At 38.9% G+C, this 18,835-nt stretch overlaps 2 protein-coding genes across 8 annotated transcripts in view; one reads left to right on the forward strand and one right to left on the reverse strand.

Moving 5' to 3' along the window:
• Window positions 1-5,208, reverse strand: part of P2RY12 (purinergic receptor P2Y12) — a 46,171-nt gene extending 40,963 nt beyond the window's left edge. For 2 of the 4 annotated variants that reach the window (XM_058730238.1, XM_058730235.1), the window contains exon 1: window positions 5,104-5,208. The gene's annotated coding sequence lies outside the window, so the exon portion shown is untranslated. Of the gene's footprint in view, window positions 1-123; window positions 303-5,103 lie in introns of those variants that run through there. The other 2 variants (XM_058730239.1, XM_058730237.1) reach the window with 1 other exon arrangement.
• The window catches only part of MED12L (mediator complex subunit 12L), a 332,574-nt gene that overhangs the window by 280,189 nt on the left and 33,550 nt on the right, over window positions 1-18,835 (forward strand). For all 4 annotated transcript variants that reach the window (XM_058730222.1, XM_058730221.1, XM_058730223.1 and 1 more), the window contains 8 exons: window positions 833-944; window positions 3,087-3,176; window positions 4,226-4,335; window positions 4,529-4,664; window positions 5,467-5,628; window positions 8,274-8,636; window positions 11,465-11,621; window positions 15,445-15,656. In XM_058730222.1, the coding sequence (XP_058586205.1) occupies window positions 833-944; window positions 3,087-3,176; window positions 4,226-4,335; window positions 4,529-4,664; window positions 5,467-5,628; window positions 8,274-8,636; window positions 11,465-11,621; window positions 15,445-15,656 (1,342 nt within the window). The remainder of the gene's footprint in view (window positions 1-832; window positions 945-3,086; window positions 3,177-4,225; window positions 4,336-4,528; window positions 4,665-5,466; window positions 5,629-8,273; window positions 8,637-11,464; window positions 11,622-15,444; window positions 15,657-18,835) is intronic.

Here is an 18,835-nt window from a genome sequence, read left to right on the forward strand (position 1 = left end):
TTAAATCAAATGCCTTAAAACCTGTTAACAAGACAAGGTTTAAGGACATGGTGGGTTACCAAGGAGCTCACTGCTCTTGTATCTTCCAGCCTACATGCTGATCTGAGTTCTCCCAATACCCACCCTGTTTGGTCAGAAATGTGCTGAGGGTGCCTCGGTGCCTCAGTTGGTTAAGAGTCTGACTTCGGCCCGGGTCATTATCTCACAGTTCATGAGTCGGAGCCCCACATCAGGCTCTGTGCTGACGGCTCGGAGCCTGGAGCCTGCTCTGGACTCTGTGTCTCCTTCAACTTCTGCTCCTCCCCTGCTCACAGTCTGTCTTGTTCTCTCTCAAAAATACACAAACATTAAGAAAAAAAAAAATTAAACGTGCTGAAAAATGAAACAAGCACAGCAATCACAGAGGCCTGTTTCCTTGACCCTGAGATAACAGTTTTGTTTGACAGAAATTTTTAATTTTTCCTCATATACTGTATGTAAAGTGATATTCATGCAGATATTTGCCTTTTAATTCAGCCAACTATTGTAAAATACAAACTCTCTTCTGCCTGCACTCTCCCAACATGCTCCTGCAGTATAAATTTATGCTAGTTTGGGAATGCCTTCCAGGGCTAGAGCATGTTAAATTGTTTAGATGCATCATAGTGGCTTTTGATCTTATTAGTAGAGATAGGATTTAACTTTTCGAGTAGGGTTTGGCTATTTCCTACTCTCTTCCCTTTTCTTATAATAAAGTAAATAAGAACCAGTAATTCAAGGGCAAGAGATAGATGTTGCACAGGAGGTAATCCATTCTTTCTAACTAGATCTGTTCTTACTACTTCCTTTGTAGTATGTCTCTTTTGAGTCAACAACCTTTCCTCTCACTGGTCCTTACCTGCCTTAAGGGACAAGATGAACAACGGGAAGGCCTCCTAATATCTCTTCAGAATCAGGTTAATCAGGTAAAGTATACTGGAATTATTAAGCCAGTCAAGTACTTGTCTAATGGCATTAATTTGTTTTTCTTTGAAATACTGAGATTAAACTAATAAGAATACAACGTGTTTTGATTACAGGCAAGGCATCACAATCCACACCCTATTCTCCTGTTTGGCATTCTAGTTACTGTAAAATTAACAACTTTATAATATTAATTATGCCTTGGATGAATGTGTACTATAAAAACAATATTTAGTACATTGCATACAACTCTGACATACCTGCTTTTCTCCCGCCCCCGCCCTGTGGGAGAGGTCCTGGGGCAGTGTGTGTTGCAGGCATGGCCGTAACCCAGAGGAACCTCTATCCAGGTTCTCTAGCTGGGCCCCTGCCTCCCTGGAGACTCTTGGCTTGAGTTCTGTTGGTTCAGAAACTCAATTTTGTTTTCCTGCCAAAGCCAGGCCAATGCCAGTTAAATGTAAAGAAGCTCATTTATAAATAAGGCATGATGATTCTTTTTATGAAAAATTTGACTTTTGGCTTTCTACCAACCACAGTGCTCCTGGTCACTCTTTGGGCCACTTGCATTTTGTGTCCTTCAAAGAAACCAGGTGATCACACTAGAAATCGTAATGGGTGGAATTGAACAAAGTAGATAGACTGGTCATGTGGGATGTTTTATCCTGCTACAAAGCCAAATGGAGACTTCCTGTGGCCCTGTGACTCTAGGACATCATGTCTTTCTCTCGAATGATAGTAGATGAGCATGAATAAGGACACTTAACTCATTTGGTCCTATCATCATTTTCTCCTCTTTGGAGATGAGAGATCTGTCCTTTGTACAGCAGCAGAATGATCCTTCTAAAATGTAAATCACGTATTAGTCTGGTGCCCAAGATGCTCCAATGTTTCTTACTGTACCTAGGATAAATATTCGGCCTGGGCTTATAAGGGCCTATGGTGATTTGGCCCTGGCTCCCACTTCTGCCTTGTTTCCTACCAGTCATGCCTCCACTGTTTACACTGACCCCATTACTGTCATTGCAACTTGCCAGGCAGATTATCCTTGCAGCGCCTTTGCATCTTTTCTTCCCCTTGCGTGGAAGGCTTCCCTCCCAGATGTTATCAGGGTCGGCTCCCTTGCTTCCTCAGGTCTCTGCTCAGGTGTCCCCTGCTCATGGAGGCTGTCCCTGATCACTCGCCAAAAAAAGGACCACGGTCATTTTGTATCCCCTTGCCCTGGTTCATACAGCTTGTTACATTTGACTTAATTTTATTTGTCCTGTTCCCAGAATGTATGCTGTCATACAGCTTTGTGTCCCTGCCTTGCACCGTCAGGTCAGGTTTGGGAGAGGACTCCATTGTGATGAGATTCATGGAATGCTGTCCCCTCATCATGCCGTGTCCTTATATGTGTTGGGCAGGGTTACTTCTGCACGTGACTCATTTACACTCTTAAGATGATTCTCTGTAGTTAATGTATTTCAGAGCATCCCAGTGGGAGAAAGGGCTTTGCTCTTGCCATCTGATTCTAGGGTGTTGCCACTTATGGCTTCCCTTTCCTAAGCAGTCCTTCCCTTTTTAACAGTAGTCTGACTTAGTGAAAAGCAGTACATCACTGGACTGACATCAAAGATGTCATATTTTTCAAAATACTATACACTGCCTTTATCAAGGAAGATACACTGTATAGATAAGTCTGTAAGATAGCAAGCCCCCCTTCAATATAACATGAAAATAGGACCCTTGTTAAATGTCATAGCAAGTCCCTAGAAATAGAACACAGGACTGATATAAAGTGTAATTTTGTCTGTCCAGTACTTTACAAAATCAATGAAATAGCATTTTAAGTATCTTTATTTTTGTTAATCTTTAACTTCATAATCCTTTAAAGCTTTTTCTAAGACTTCCTAACAGGATTGTAAATTGATAAGAGTTTTCTTCTTCCATCTAGAAAGGCATTGAACAAGAAATAGCTCCATTTCTGTCTGTGTGGAAGAAGGGAAGGAAAGTTAAAATTTTACTTAGCTTTTTAAATTAATTTTTTAAACTCAGAAGTTATTTTTGACAGTAAGAAGCTCAATGTAACTTTCAATATGAGAAAAAAAATCAATTTTAATAGGGAAAATAAGTTTTGTTTTTTTTCTGTTAATTTACTGACTTAGATTTTAAGTAATTGGAGAGAAGAACGATACCAGGATGACATAAAAGCACGGCAGATGATGCATGAAGCATTGCAACTTCGCCTAAATTTGGTAAGGGGCATTTTTCTAGTATTTTCTCTCTGTTCCACTTAACTAAATGTGAAAATAACTCTAGCTTTCCACTTCTTCCGTGGTCATGGTCTTCTCACAAGGTGAGGCCTTCCACTATTGGCTCTCTCTCTGCCATAACTTCCCTGCCTTTCACGCGCACTGTTTTCCTGGCTGCTGACCTTCCTGTCTGGGCTGGCTTCTAGAGAGCAATAGGCATTTTGGGCATTGGTTTGCTTTCTGCACCCTCCTGCCCCCGGGAATTGCTCCTTCTTATGAGTTTGTGCTCCGAGGAGGTCTGAGAAGGCTACTAAATTGAGAGGAATTAGCTTTTATTACACTCATTTGAAGATCATGTAAAAATGTGCCTTAAGTTGCATTTTTGGCAAACTTTCCATCACATCGATCATAAAAACAAATTCAACAGGGAGGTTTTATAGACATTTACAGACACATTGCACATTTCTTTGAATTTCTCTTTTCCCACTGGACAAGCCTGAATGAAGGCTACTCTGGAGGAAGGATTGCCTGATTTTTGGCAGTTGTTTTTAAACTTAATTCCCACACCTGAATGCGTAGACCTGGGGGCCGAGCCGAGCCCCTGCTTGTCAGTTCTTCTGTGTTACTGGATATTTGCAAGTGTTGTTACGACAACAGACTTAGATCCAATAGTAATTTAACAGCATCAAGTGTAGATAATCAACTCACCTGATTTTGACCTATTCAGATTTAACTAATTTTATGTCGGAAAACCAGGTATCACAAAAGGTTAGGATTAAAAGAAAAGTAATTTCCATATTATTTGATTCTTATTGGCCTCCTACCCACACTCACGTTCTTCCTCTCCTCTTCCCTCCCCTTTTTTTCAATGACCAAATTCCTATGCTGAAAGAATCAGAAAGAGTGAGAAATAGGTAGCCAGGTAAGAGAGAAGACACGTTAATCCATAAAGCGGAGTGTGTTTGTTTTTTAAAAAAACAAATCAAAATTGGCTACATAAAGTGATGGGGATGGCATTTGTAATAAAGTCTTGTTGTATTTTTTTGTGCTAGGTAGGAGGAATGTTTGACACGGTGCAGAGGAGCACCCAGTGGACAACAGACTGGGCCCTCCTCCTGCTTCAGATCATAACTTCTGGAACTGTTGACATGCACACTAACAAGTATGTTCTTATTTCAAATTTACTATTCTGTACACGTGCATGGTAGAAGCTTTGCAATAGTGACTACAAATTGTGCCACATCTTATTCTCTAGGTACCATCAAAAACTCTGTGCCTTAAATAAAAATGCTCCTTCGTTAAGAGTATTTGGCTTTTACTTTATAGTGAAAATAATTATTTCTTCCCACTCTTAGTGAATTATTCACAACAGTTCTTGACATGCTGGGTGTGTTAATCAATGGAACATTAGCCTCAGACCTATCAAATGCATCCCCAGGGGGATCTGAAGAGAACAAACGTGCATACATGAATTTAGTAAAGAAACTGAAGGTAAGCTTATGACCTGCTTATATATCATGATCTCAAGTAGTTTATGCGTTTGTTATTTAGTGCATTTTATCTTAATTTATTATGTGTTAAATTAGATGTTATTTATTGCATTCAGCTAAAATTATGTGATTACTTTGCTATTTGTCTCACCTCAGCTTGCTGGTACTCAAAAGCATATAGCTTGAAGGTATTTCTTAAATTATATTCACAAAATGTTTAACTTTTTAAGGAACTTTAGAAATGTAAGTCAAATATATAAGAAAAATGCCACCATTGGATTTAAGATAAATCCATGCTTGGACTGGTGCCTCTAATTGAAAAATAACCATTTGCACTGATATTTCTAAACCCAATTCATTTGACTAACCGCTAACACAATTTTTGAAATAAACTGTAAACAAATGGTGCAGAGAAAGATCAATATATCTGCCGACCTTACCAGTAAAATAACCAGTGAGTATCTTGAGGTCTGACCCTGGATTGGAGCATGTGTTCTGTGCTGCTGCTTCTGCCTTCTGATGGCAAATACTACCCTGGATTTTTGTCACTTCAGCACTGTAATGTTTGTTGTGTAACCAGGGTTCCATTATATGTGTTCTATTTTCTACTTAAATAGAAGAAATGAAACATACTCACTACTCTAATTTAAAGCTGCATAATCGACCATGTTCCAGGTTAAAGAACAGTCTTGTCATAAAAAAGGAAATGTTTCAGAGAGAAACTTCCTTCTTGCTAACTTTTGCCTTCATTGTAATTTCTGTCCCGTTTGTCTCTTTTTGGGTTTTTTTTGTTTGTTTTTCAGAAAGAGCTAGGAGACAAGAGATCAGAAAGTATTGACAAAGTTCGACAGTTGCTACCTTTGCCAAAACAGACATGTGATGTCATTACTTGTGAACCTATGGGTTCCTTGATTGACACAAAGGGAAACAAAATTGCTGGATTCGACTCTATAGATAAAAAACAGGCAAGAGTAAATGTTTGTTTCTTATATATATTTTTTTCTTATTTTCCCAAAGGGTATATGAAATATCTCAATCTTACAGTTTCTTGATTTTTTTTAAAGTATTTTCTTATCCTTTAAATGCATTGGTCATGGACATTATTATATAGATCTTTGTTTAAAACTTTATGTGAGGGGCACCTGGGTGGCTCAGTTGGTTGAGCGTCCGACTTCAGCTCAGGTCATGATCTCCCATCTAGTGAGTTCAATCCCTGCATCGGGCTCTGTGCTGACAGCTCAGAGGCTGGAGCCTGCTTTAGATTCTGTGTCTCCCTCTTTCTCTGCCCCCAACCCACTCGAATTCTGTCTCTCTCTCAAAAATAAATAAACATTAAAAAAAATAAAAAAAAAACCTTTATGTGAATTTCTGAAGCCACCAAGGGAAAACTAAGTGAAAGGTTAGTGCTTAAAAGAAAAAAGAAAAGAGAAAAAAAAAAGGCAGGGGGTGCCTGGGTGACTCAGTGGGTTGAGCATCCGACTCTTGATTTCCACTCAGGCCAAGATCTCATGGTCATGAGATCAAGCCCTGGGCTCTGTGCTGGGCATGGAGCCTGCTTAAGATTTTGTCTTCCACTGCCCCTCCCCCACTTGCACTTGTTTTCTCTCTCTCTCTCTCTCTCTCTCTCTCTCTCTCTCTCTTTCACTTAAACAAAACAAAACTCTCCTTTCAGTTTAGAATTGGAAACAATATATATATAGATAAGAAAAATTTAATTGATAAAGTCTTTATGTTGTAAGCTATTTTGAGTAAAAAATATTTTTAGAGTAATGTTACTTAATTTTCTCATCAATTAAACAATATTTTAACAAACGCTTGTTTTATGTATGCTATTAAACAAGTTTCCCTTAAACACAAGAAGAGTGATCAGTTATTCTTTCAATGAACATTGAGCAACCACAAATTTGTGAAATCACAGATATGAAAGACAGAGCTCCTGCCCTTAAGCAGAAGTGGATAGACAATTACCATGTGGTACATAGTGTTAGGGGACCCTGAGAAGGAGCCATCACACTCAGATAAGGAGTAGGTAGTCAGAATAGGGTCTCCAGGAAAACTGACCGTTGAATTATTTTGAAAGATTAAGAGTTAGCTAGGAAGTATGGAACAGTCTGGTACAGGCCAATGGAAGAGTTTTTGCAAAGGTATGAAGGAGTGTGGTTCCTAGGAGAAAGGCAATACTTAATTAATTCACAGTAACTAGAGTACTTCTACCAGTATGGTTGTAGAGATGGAAAAAGCTAGCATTATGGGCATGTTGATTTTGCAGTGTCATTGGGCTCTCTAGTGGTGAGACATCTTGAACCCATTAGGATATATGGTCTTTGCACCTAGGAAAGAGGTCTAAACTCTAGGCAAGTATTAGGAAACAGTCCATTTATACATGATAAATGAGCCTTAATTTTGCATAAATCCATCCACGTAGATAAGAACAGGAGCATTCATATCTTGTGGAATGCCTGAGTAGTTATTTTTGTGGTTATTCTGAGGAAAAATGTTTTCAAGTTGGTATGCCAGGGAAAGTACAAGAGACATCACCAATTAATGTTAAAAATAAGAAACCTTTGTTTTCAGAAGCAGAGTAACATCTCCTCCTGTAAACTCACTAGAGGTAATCTTGTATTGAAGGGACTTTATTTGTACCTGTTGTCACAAGTTATGTCTGTAAGAATATTCCCTAACTATTCAGAAACTTATTCAGAAATTATTATTCAGAATTATTATATAAAATTATATATATAGTTTTTATATATTATATATATATAAAATTATATAAAATTTTATATATTATATATATATACAATTATATAAAATTATATAAAAAAATTATTCAGAAAAATATTCCCTAACTATTCAGAAATTATTAAGTACATGGAAGATTCCTGTATTGAATCAAGTCCATACATGTTTGGATTGAAGTAAATTTGAGCCCAAGTAGAGGTTGACAATAACTTGACTCTCAAGTTTTGCTTTATCTTAAAAACAACAAAATAAATTGCAAATGGTTGTAACTGATTATAATTCAACACAGTAAGATCAATATTGCAGTATTTTTTAGAAACTATTTTTTCCTGAAAAACAACAGCAGCAAAAAATACTAAATGAAAAACACCATTTTATTTATTTATTTATTTATTTATTCATTCATTCATTCATATTAAGTTTATTTTTGAGAGAGAGAGAGCATGCGTGTGAGTGGGGGAGGGGCAGAGAGAGAGAAGAAATGGAGAGAGAATCCAAAAAATCTCGTGGACTCACGAACCGGAGATCATGACCTGAGCTGAAGTCAAGTTAGATGCTCAACTGACTGAGCCACCAGGTACGCCGAAAAATACCAATTTGCAGTAATATATACTCAACCACGTGGTGTTGAGCATCACATGGTATAAAGAACCACAGAACTGACTTTAAAAGTCTGAATTCTAGCTGCAGCTTTCCAGTGATGTAGCCTTGTAACCCTGAATCAATGTTTCCCCATGTGCTGTATGCTAGGGTTCTCTAAGGCACGCAGCCAGCCAGAATATTCTGTGTATCCTTGTCCTAAGCAAGCTTGGGCTCTCGGTCAGGGAAAGATCTGAACGTGTGTTCACAGAGCATTATTTCACCACAGGGTCTCCAGGTGTCTACAAAGCAGAAGGTGTCCCCATGGGATTTGTTTGAGGGTCAGAAGAACCCAGCTCCTCTGTCTTGGGCCTGGTTCGGGACTGTCCGAGTGGACCGAAAGGTGATCAAGTACGAGGAGCAGCATCACCTGCTGTTGTATCACACACACCCCATGCCCAAGCCCCGAAGTTACTACCTCGAACCGCTGCCCCTGCCTCCCGAGGAGGAAGAGGAGGAGCCCACATCTCCCATCTCTCAGGAACCAGAGCGGAAATCAGCTGAGCTGTCAGATCAGGGAAAAACCGCAACAGATGAAGAGAAGAAAACAAAAGGAAGGAAGCGCAAGACGAAATCAAGCTCAAGAGTTGACGTGAGTGTGAGAAGTAGGGAGGTCTTTGGCTTATTGGCATCTAGTGAGAGATTTAATAGTGCCCAGATTCTTTTCCTAGAAACATTATGAAGAGCATTATCATCCTTCTTGTAACAGTTGTAATGTTCACAAAGCTCTATTTTAATTAATAGAATGGCACATGAATAGTGACCTGTCACAGAGGACAGGATTATAGCTTGTGATTTTTTTCCTTCTCTAATTTTCACTATTTTAAGTTTGGGCTTCCATTGTGACTAGTATTTAATTAATATTTCAGTGCCTCATCATTTCTCACATTTGAAACTTGAATTGTTTAGACCCGTAAAAGCTCATCATCTTACATATTTTTATTATAAGACATGTCTAAAATATTTATCATATTTTGAGCACTTGATAATGTCGGTAGATTAATATGGAAAACTATTGGCATTTCCCTAGCTAACATTCCATCTAATATATCCAATAGGATGTTTCTGAGATTTCATATTTTACTATTTCACCTTAACTTCCTATATATTTTACCTTTTTCACAGATTTTCAGACTTTATAAAAGATGAACACAATTTTAAAAAGTCCTGTTCCTTGTTTTCCTATTAGTCTTCCCTACCTCTACCAACATTTTCTTGAAAACAACAGAAATCATTGAGATGGCAATTTGGGAACAATTTTATAACATTTATAGAATGAATGTGTAAGGTATCTTTACAATTAATTCACCTAGAAAATACTTGAGAGAGAATTTAAAACATTTTTCTACATAATGCAAGGGTATTCTTGTTGTACCATGGAAGATATATTCATAATTGTATGTCTAATAATTATCTAATAGGGTTAGGGTTATGTCTAATAATTATCATGTCTAGTAATTACCACTTACCTATATCAGAACCACAACATATCTTTTCCTAGCTGATAGCTTGGTGATTAACATTTTTCTAGAGAAGACGACCATCGCTTTTGGATACCATTGAATGGTAGTGCCCTCTTCTCATACCTTCTACCAATATTCTTCCTACCAATATTCCTGTGTCTTGAAGAGGTGCTTAATAAGGTCCAGACTGCCACTCCCCAGAATCTGGACTCCTAGGCTGTTAGTCTACATGGATAAGTTTCTGTTATTTTCAGAATAACACCCTCTTAAAAGCCTGAAAATTCCTCTCATTTTCCAAGTGAGCCCTGGTAATATCCCTTCCTCCCATACTACTTCTGAAACTGTCCCTTTCTAGTGGGTTGTATTTCAGGGATCTGAGGTTTTGTTTTTCCTTTATCCTTTAGGGCTACATGAAAAGAAGCGGGGTGGGTAGGTAACTGGGACATTCAGGTGTGATCCTTAGAGACTTTGCATGTCCCATAAGGAAGACAAAGCCCAAGTGCAGGAAATGGGATGCAAGCAGATGGCAGAGAGTCTGCTTCATTTGCGTACTGGCTTGAATAGTGGAAATAAGATACCATCTAGGCCAGGGACTGGTCCTGAAGTATTGTGCGTCTTCATGGCCTCATTCTCATCCAGACCCAGCATATCAGGAAGGATTCCTAAAATGACCTAAGATGAAATGATCTGGAGAATGAGCATCTGAAGATGTTCTTTCACCTGTGGGCAGTGGTCAATATTGACGTGCTTTTACTATTTTAAAAACAAACTTCAGAAGTGATCCTTTTCCATCTTCCCCCCACTGAAGCCAAGTACATTTTTTCCGCCAAACATTGACAAACTTTACAGTAGGGGGTTTAAATAAAAAAAGTGCATAGACAAAAAGGTGTTTAGGAAACTTGCTACAATACCTACATCCTGGGTCCCCAGGGAAGCAAGGGAGCGATTACTGGGTAGGCTAGAGGGGTAGAGGCATGGCGTTTGCCACCTGCATGCCCATATCCACCCCGAACATAATAGTTCTGGTGACATGTGCTGCAGGGGACTAGGGAGCCCCAGACGAGGGGCAAGATGGAAGCAGGGGGTGTGGTGGGCAGCCTTGGGGCTTTAGTTAAGGAACCGACAGAAGTGCTTGGTGCCATCGTCTTAGGGCAATTTGTTGCTGGCATTCACAACGGGGAATTTGTAGCCATAGGTGAGTTCCTCAGCACACAGGATGCAGGGCAGGGCAAAGATGTTGATGTGTTCCTGGCCCTCCGCCTGGATCACTTGGGAGGGGCAGTTGGGCTCACCTAAGTGGTTGATGAAGTGGCAGCATTGCCATGCCTTGTGGCCTCCACCGTGTCAAAGCCATCTATAGAGAACACGTAGCACCTAATACCCTTCCCATCATAAAACTTCTGCTTGTCAGCACAGAATGAATGACAGTACCAGTGTACTCAATGACCATCCCGTCGGCATCGAAGTTTTGTTTAAAAAATAGGCCCGTCCCATGGATGGCATATCTGTAGACATCCACAGCCTCTTCGGATGTCTTCTTGAGTGCATGGCCACGGGCAGCTCCAGGCTGGCAGCTTGTCTGGTTGATCTGAGCTGCACCTCATCCTCTTCCTCATCCCAGGTGGTCTCCCTCAGGGAGCACCAGGTGCTAGGATGCCAGGAAGTTCAACATGTCAAAGATGCACTTCTGGAGATAGACCTCTGCACAGGCCACCCTGTGGGGATTTAGGGGTCGAAGCCAAGTACTTTCTTATTCTAAAGTTTTTACCCAAATGAGTGTCTTGCAAAAGAATATGTTGACACTCTTGCCTTCTGTCGTCACCTCTATAAAAAACAGCCTTGTCCACTGGGATAGAAGCGGGCTCGAAGAATGTGATAGGAGGAATTTGCTTTAATTACCTATAGTTTGTGGAGTTAAATAACTTTATTGTTACTATCTTTTCTCTTTATTTTGAAGGAGTATCCACAGAGCAACATATACCGAGTGCCTCCTAACTACTCACCCATTTCCTCCCAGATGCTGCACCATCCACAGTCCACCTTATGGGGCTATAACCTCATGGGTCAGCCCCAGCAGCCGGGTTTTTTCCTTCAGAACCAATCTCTTACTCCAGGTATGTGAAGAGAGAGTGCAGTCAGGTCCCTCTGAGACATCAAGTAGCTTGGGGTTTAACTGGAAATCTCTGTAAAACTTAGAAAATGCCATAACTGAGTACTCCGTTGACGTTTCTGTAATCCTCTCTGCTCGGAGTGGTGTTTCTTCTAATAATATGAAGGTGTTTTATTTTATTTTTGTAATGATCCTTTTAATATATTTTTGATTGTCACATAGATGACAATATTCTAAGAATCAAACAATACCTGAGCGTATACAGTAGTAATCCAATATGTGCCCAATTTGGGGGTGTTCCTCAAGTGTTAAAATAAGGTTTTAATTACTAGTTTATGTACTGAGTTGGGAATTTTCATTCAGTGTTAGAAGGAAATTAGCTACTGATGAAAATGTACAATATCAGATAAAAAGTTGATAAGAGTTGTATGTTGTGAAATTTGTGTACGTTTTGATGAGATAAAATTCTTACCAGTGTTTTAAGTAATTAGTCAATATTGTGAAGCATCTTTATTTTCTCATGCGATGAATTGTAAATTGCCCATACCATGAAGGATCTCAGAAATTTAGTTCAGCAAGTAGACTGAGTTATCAAACAAGGAAAACTACCATCTCTCTAATTTTAGTATTGCTTTAATTCAAGCCCAAGTATATTTTATATCTGAAATGAACATGTCCTAAATAAAAAAATCTCTTAGAACTGAATTTAATTTTCTTTCTAAAAGAAAATTTGCTTCTTTCAACAGAGTAGCTTATTTTGAGGTCTTACTCTGCATGTTATGATTTTTACTATAATTTAAGTATGACATTTGAGGCCTAGGAAAGACATTTTTTTATTCTTGGCTCATGGGAGAATCCATATTTCGCCATCTAAATTAGAGGTTAAGAGGGATGGTCTGGAAGTTATACATCTAGGTTCAAGTCTGGTTCTGCCACTCTCCTACTGTATAACATTGGGTTTTAGTTTCTCTGTGCATCAGCTTGATTATCTGTAAAATGGATATGCTAATATATACCCTCATAGGGTAGGGGATTCAATTATTTATTCAACAAAATGTACTGAACTTCGTAATGTTCCAGACTCTGTTTTGGGTGCTAAGATACTATAGTAAAGAAAATGGATAAAAATGTTCATTCTTCTTTGAGTGATCAAATAAGGTTTATATCATACACATACACACAGAGTATAACTTAAAATTGTTTTTAACGTTTATTTTTGAGAGAGAGAGACATAGTGTGAGTGGGGGAGGGACATAGAGGGAGACACAGAATCTGAAGCAGGCTTCAGGCTCTGAGCTGTCCACACAGAGCCCAACGCAGGACTTGAACCCACAAACCGGTATGCGAGATCATGACCTGAGCCGGAGTTGGACGTTTAACCAACCGAACCACCCAGGAGCCCCTAAAGTAAACTTTTGAAAATGTAGCACACAGAAGATGATCTAACCCAGCAGACATGCTCAGTAAAAGATCTTAACATATTCCTACCTCAGGGCTTTTGCGCCTGGTGGCTCCTGTGCCTGTAGTGCTCATCCTTAAGTATTTTACATGGCTCACTGCCTCCCTCCTATGGGTTTGGTCAGATACCATTTTCTCACTGGGCTTCCACTGACCGCTCTGTTTTAAATGGTAAGCCACAGCCCTTCCCTGAACCCTGTTTCCCTCTGCTTTCTATTTCCCCCGTGGCATTAGCATTTGGTTATACACTATATATTTTACTTGCTTACTGGTTTATTATCTGCCCTTTTCAGAATGTAAGCTCTGGTAGGGCAGGCATTTTTTCTGTTAAGTTTACTGTATTCTCCTCAGAACTTAAAGCAGCCTCTGGCTTTTAGTAAGCTCTTAAAAATTGGTTCTTGAGGGGCGCCTGGGTGGCTCAGTCGGTTAAGCGGCCGACTTCGGCTCAGGTCATGATATCACAATCTGTGAGTTCGAGCCCTGCATCGGGCTCTGTGCTGACAGCTCAGAGCCTGGAGCCTGTTTCAGATTCTGTCTCCCTCTCTCTGACCCTCCCCCGTTCATGCTCTGTCTCTCTCGGTCTCAAAAATAAATAAACGTTAAAAAAAAATTTTTTTTTTTAAAAATTGGTTCTTGAGTGAATGAATGTAGACCACAAAGAGCGAACTAGACCATAATAAATGTGGAAAATAATGCATGTTCTCTCTTTTGAACTTTATATTTTCAGTTCTAAGGTTCTTGTGAATTTGTAGCATTTTTAAACACCAGGGCTATATGAATTAAAGGTTCACTGTTTTATAATGACATATACTCTTTCCCTAGAATACTATAAGCAGGGTTTATAAGTTAAGGAACCTTAGGTATTAGGTGAGTTTTAAGGATGTGTAAGAAAAAATATTAAGGAAAATGAAGATACATAGGGATTTTATATGTGTGATTTTTTAAAATATGAGTCCTATGAAGTTACAGAAGAGTATGTACAGTATGCTTTTCATTAGTATATAGTTAAAATGCAAAGAATTATGCCCCCTCAGTATACACGTGTAGACATATACCCAGCCACTCGCCCTTCTACAATTTGTCTCTCTTTGTCATGTACACATGCCAGTTTGGTAAAGTCATAAGGAAATGTTTGGGAATATTAAACACCATATTCAGAATAACATTTGGTGAGAGAAAGAAGGTGAGAAAAGTAATTAGGAATATGCAGAGGGCTTCAGGGATAGTTACTTTATTTCCTTAGTTGGCTCAAAGGTACAAAATTATAGGAAAGTTAGGAAAATTCAAACAACGTGAAATGTAGTCTGGTCCTTAGAGTTTCCTTTATCTGTAAAATGAGCTCATTAAGTTTTAACGTATTAGTATAGTTCCAGTTCTTCAATAAAATTTACCTTGCCGTATGTTACCTGAGTTGACTTTCCTCTTTTTTCCAAATGTTCTTCAAATGCTGTTGAATGACTTCATAAACCATGTTGCTGGCTGTGGGTTTGTGTCTTTAAAAGAATGTGGGTTTTTCAAGTGAACAACTTTAAAATGTTTTTTTCACCATACAACTTGTTTAAAAGAAAAAAGATAACACATCTTTTGTGAGATATTTATATAGAGGTTTTCTTACACATATATTAAAGTATATAAAATCTGGTAAATGAAGGATTGGCACCTAGTTTGAAGCCAGCAAATGTTGACAATTTTTTTTCCCAAACTCTTAAAGGCATTTGACAAATTATATATGCAAATATGTTGAGGATTTCCTTTGGTTTCTCAAGGATCACTACAAATAACATTTCTTGTTTGATTTCTGTCCTTCAAAAAAGATGTGTTTTGTCTTTGAGTCATGGTATTTGAAGTTTCCAAGCCTTTCAAGTTTTCAAAGTATTTCTTGCGTCTCTTCTACAAAAGGGGCATTTTCATTTTGCTATGGTCACAAAACTTAAATATCATGAGCTTTAAATTTATTTAAGATTACAAAAGCGTTTCTATGACTGACTTAGGACACCTGGCAAAATATACCATGAAGTCAGTACATTTTATGCAGGTAATGTGTTCCTGAAGGCCTTGCAGGGTTTAAAACCCACATGGTTCCAAAATTACACCCTTGAGTCTGTTTCAGGGATTTCAGGCTATCAACTGAAGTGGGGCTTCTATGAAGTCACTGAAATACTATAATTCACTCCTACATCACTCCTCCCCATCATTTGGAAATTGTGCAGTTCTCCACAGACCTTTAATATTTATGTGGGGTGAGGCGGGCCTTATTTTCCATTTGCTCACCAAGGCTTAGAAGGTAAGGTTCCTGTGTTTTGATAAAACAAGGAAGAAGTGTTGTATTAACACGCACAGAGAGCCCTTCTTTCTGGTTGCTTTGGTAGGTGGTTCTAGATTGGACCCCACGGGCTCCTTCGTCCCAACGAATACCAAACAAGCTCTGTCCAACATGCTGCAGCGGCGCTCGGGGGCCATGATGCAGCCACCGCCCCTCCACGCCATCACGTCGCAGCAGCAGCTGATACAGATGAAGCTTCTGCAGCAGCAGCAGCAGCAGCGGCTTCTCCGGCAAGCCCAGGCTCGACCTTTCCAGCAGGTTTGTCCAGATCCAGCAATGGAGTCCTCTGTGTTTTGGTAGCGCCTCTAGTTGGGGATGAGTGTGCGGTATGTGGCATATCCCTCCTGCCTGCGTATCCCCGAAATCGTATATGAGCGCAGGCTTGCCTCTCCTCCAGGCTTGTAAATACTTTTCCTCCCGTGTATTTTGCTATTATCACTGATCAGATGAGAACTTTGGAAGTATCTTAAGTTCATTAAAAGTATGCCTTTAGAACAAAAACAAGGGCTGATGACTTTCTAGTCACTTAGAAGCAGCAGGTTTTTCATCCTTGTAGTGACCCTCGCTGAGCCCTCTTTCCCTATAATTAGCACCATATTCTGTACTCCTTCGAGCTTTACTTTCATGTATTTTTAGTAGATTTATTACCCTGAAGTTGTATCTCTAAAATCCTGATGGTTCTTAGGTTTCTCCCTGTAGTTCCCTGCATAGATTCTATGTTCAGTATGTGCTTAATAGTAAGACCTATAGCAAAGAATATAGTACAAATAATAGTCAGTGTATAGATACCTTCAATTTCATTCTTGAATTTATGTTGCTGTTTTTATGCCTTCTAACTCAATTGTCTTTAACTTTTGAGATGACAGTGATTGTTTAACAAGACAATGGTGGCCATCATACACAGCATAGTATTGGCTCATGAAGCCCACACGTCTGTACAAATAAATAAAATAGAAAAGGAGGTGAGATTGGGACTTTTTTTTTTAATCCAGTTTCTACATACTTTTTGTACTTTGCAATTTTGCTAAAAAATATTAGTGATGATGATAATAGCAGCTAACACCAGTAGAGCACTTACTATTTGCCAAAACATTTCTAAGCCCTTTAAATGTGTTAGTTATCTTAGATCCCACAATATCCCACAACAACGCTGTGATTTAGGTACTTTCTTGAACCTCAAAGGAAGTAGCCAATCTGCATGTGTATCCTGCTTTAAAAGAAACCATAAAACTTTCAGATAAGCAAGAAATTTTAATGCTTCTACAAATATTCTTTGTATTTTGGATAACTTTCTAGGCATGTGTCCCTTATATAACTTAGGACATTTTTGCAGTCAGTCCATCCACTTAGTGATTTGGGGGTTTGAGGGTGGGAGGGTTAGTTATACATTCTTAAAAATGGTTTTGTTTTTACCTATATTATAAGAAGGACAGGAAAGAGGAAACTAGTTCAATTGTATGGGGATGCAAAGCCCAGTCACTGCATGCTTGTCTCTCTTAGACCTCTAGCAACTGCTCAGACTCCCTGGGTGTCAGGTAAGGGGCCTGAGTTGCTTCTTACACAGAAATGATGAGGATTGGATATCAAGAAACAGTTATTTTGTTTAAATAAGCAGCAATTTTAAAACGTGAGCCATTAAAAACCTCAGTAGGATTTTAGCTATTCTTGGGGATGAACAAAAATAATTATAGTATTGTTTCAAGTCTTTGTCAAGATTATACAAAAAACTTGCTGTACATTGAGTAACCATCCCCACAGCATGAATTCAGTTTCCTTTTAATTTAATTTACAACTAAGTAAAACTTGCCTTCCAATAAGTTTATTTTTTTATGTCTCCTTTTTGTTTGTTTCTTTTTATGGAGAGAGAGAGAGACAGTGAGAGCATGAGTCAGGGAAGGGTGGAGAGAAAGGGAGACAGAGAATTCAAAGCAGGCTCCACACTGTCAGCACAGAGCCTGATGCGGGGCTTGACTCATAAACCGTGAGATCATGACCTGAGCCGAAATCGAGTCGGACACTTATCCAACTGAGCCACCCAGGCACTCCTCTTTTTCTGACTCGTTTTGCTAACTCCTTTTTTCCCCTTTTTTTCTTTTTCTTGTTACTCTTTTATTATTATTATTTTTTATATTTCTTAATGATTGTTTATTTTTGAGGGGGAGAAAGGAATAGACAGGGAGACAGAGGATCCAAAGCAGGCTCTGTGCTGATAGCAGAGAGCCCAACGTTGTGTCAAACCCACAAATCGTAAGATCATGACCTGAGCCGAAGTCAGACACTTAACCGACTAAGCCACCCGCCCTTCCTGTTACCCTTTTTGTCTTACCGTTCTTCAAGTGTTAGATATTTGAGGGGAGATAACATTTTTTTTAAGGAAGAGACGTACATGCATGGTGCAGTGGTATGGTTGAATGGTTCTACACAAAGTCAGTGAGATTATACATAGCATTTGTCAGAGTGCCTGTACCTAGGCGGTCCTGAGGAAATGTTAGTTCCTCTCCTCTCATGTACAAACTATTAATATACCTGGATTCTAGTTAAATCTGGTATTGTGGCAGAAAAAAATTCTGTGGTAATCCTTAAAAAACTAGAATAAGAGCAGAATGATTTGGAATTATTTGTGATGTTGATAAATTGTTTTAATATATGGTTCTGGATGCAGTTGTTTTTCTAATAAGTACTCACTTACGTCCTTCGTGATAAGAAATGATGGAGAAATGTTCATTCTCATTTTGGCCAGGACCCAGTTAAATGCCTACACATAATGTGATTCTCTCTAGCTACATAAGCACTTGTGATATCTTTTTCTCTCGTGAAATAGAAATCATTGATCTTCTTATCCTTAGCAATTCTCTAATTCTGGGAATCCATTAACTTAAGTGTAACAAACATGTTGGAGAATTTCAGACATCAGGTCTTATACTCTGTATCATGTTTACATGGTAGTGAGCAGAGGGTAGAAATTTATGAAAGGCTTATCAGACGAATGTGTGTTTTGGGAAACTATTTCCAGGATCCTAGAGCTTCCTAGTAGCCTTAATCCTTAGCAGTCTGATTTTTATCCACAAACTCCTCTCAGCCATCCTTCTAGTGCTTCCAGAATCTGCTTCCAGCAGTGATCTCTACTATGGTTCTTCTGAAAACCTAGCTGGGGCATGACAGGATGTAAATTCCTGGCTTCTGGATATGTCTCATACCTTATGGAACCCTCTTTGCCTCTTCCCATCTTAATGGAAACAAGGTGATATATATAGGAGTCATCCAGCCTTAGATGGTGCACAAGAAAACTTCAGTTCCATTATAAATTAACTCTGTGTCCACTGCAGAAACTGAATATCAGCCTCAGTTGGTCATGGAAGTTTCTGTTATGGATCATTCTTATATTTCCTAAAGAACGTATTAAGACATTGGTATAGTGTCCAGAAAACAAATGCTTG

This window comes from Neofelis nebulosa, chromosome 5 (assembly GCF_028018385.1).
Source record: "Neofelis nebulosa isolate mNeoNeb1 chromosome 5, mNeoNeb1.pri, whole genome shotgun sequence".
Classification (NCBI taxonomy): domain Eukaryota; kingdom Metazoa; phylum Chordata; class Mammalia; order Carnivora; family Felidae; genus Neofelis; species Neofelis nebulosa.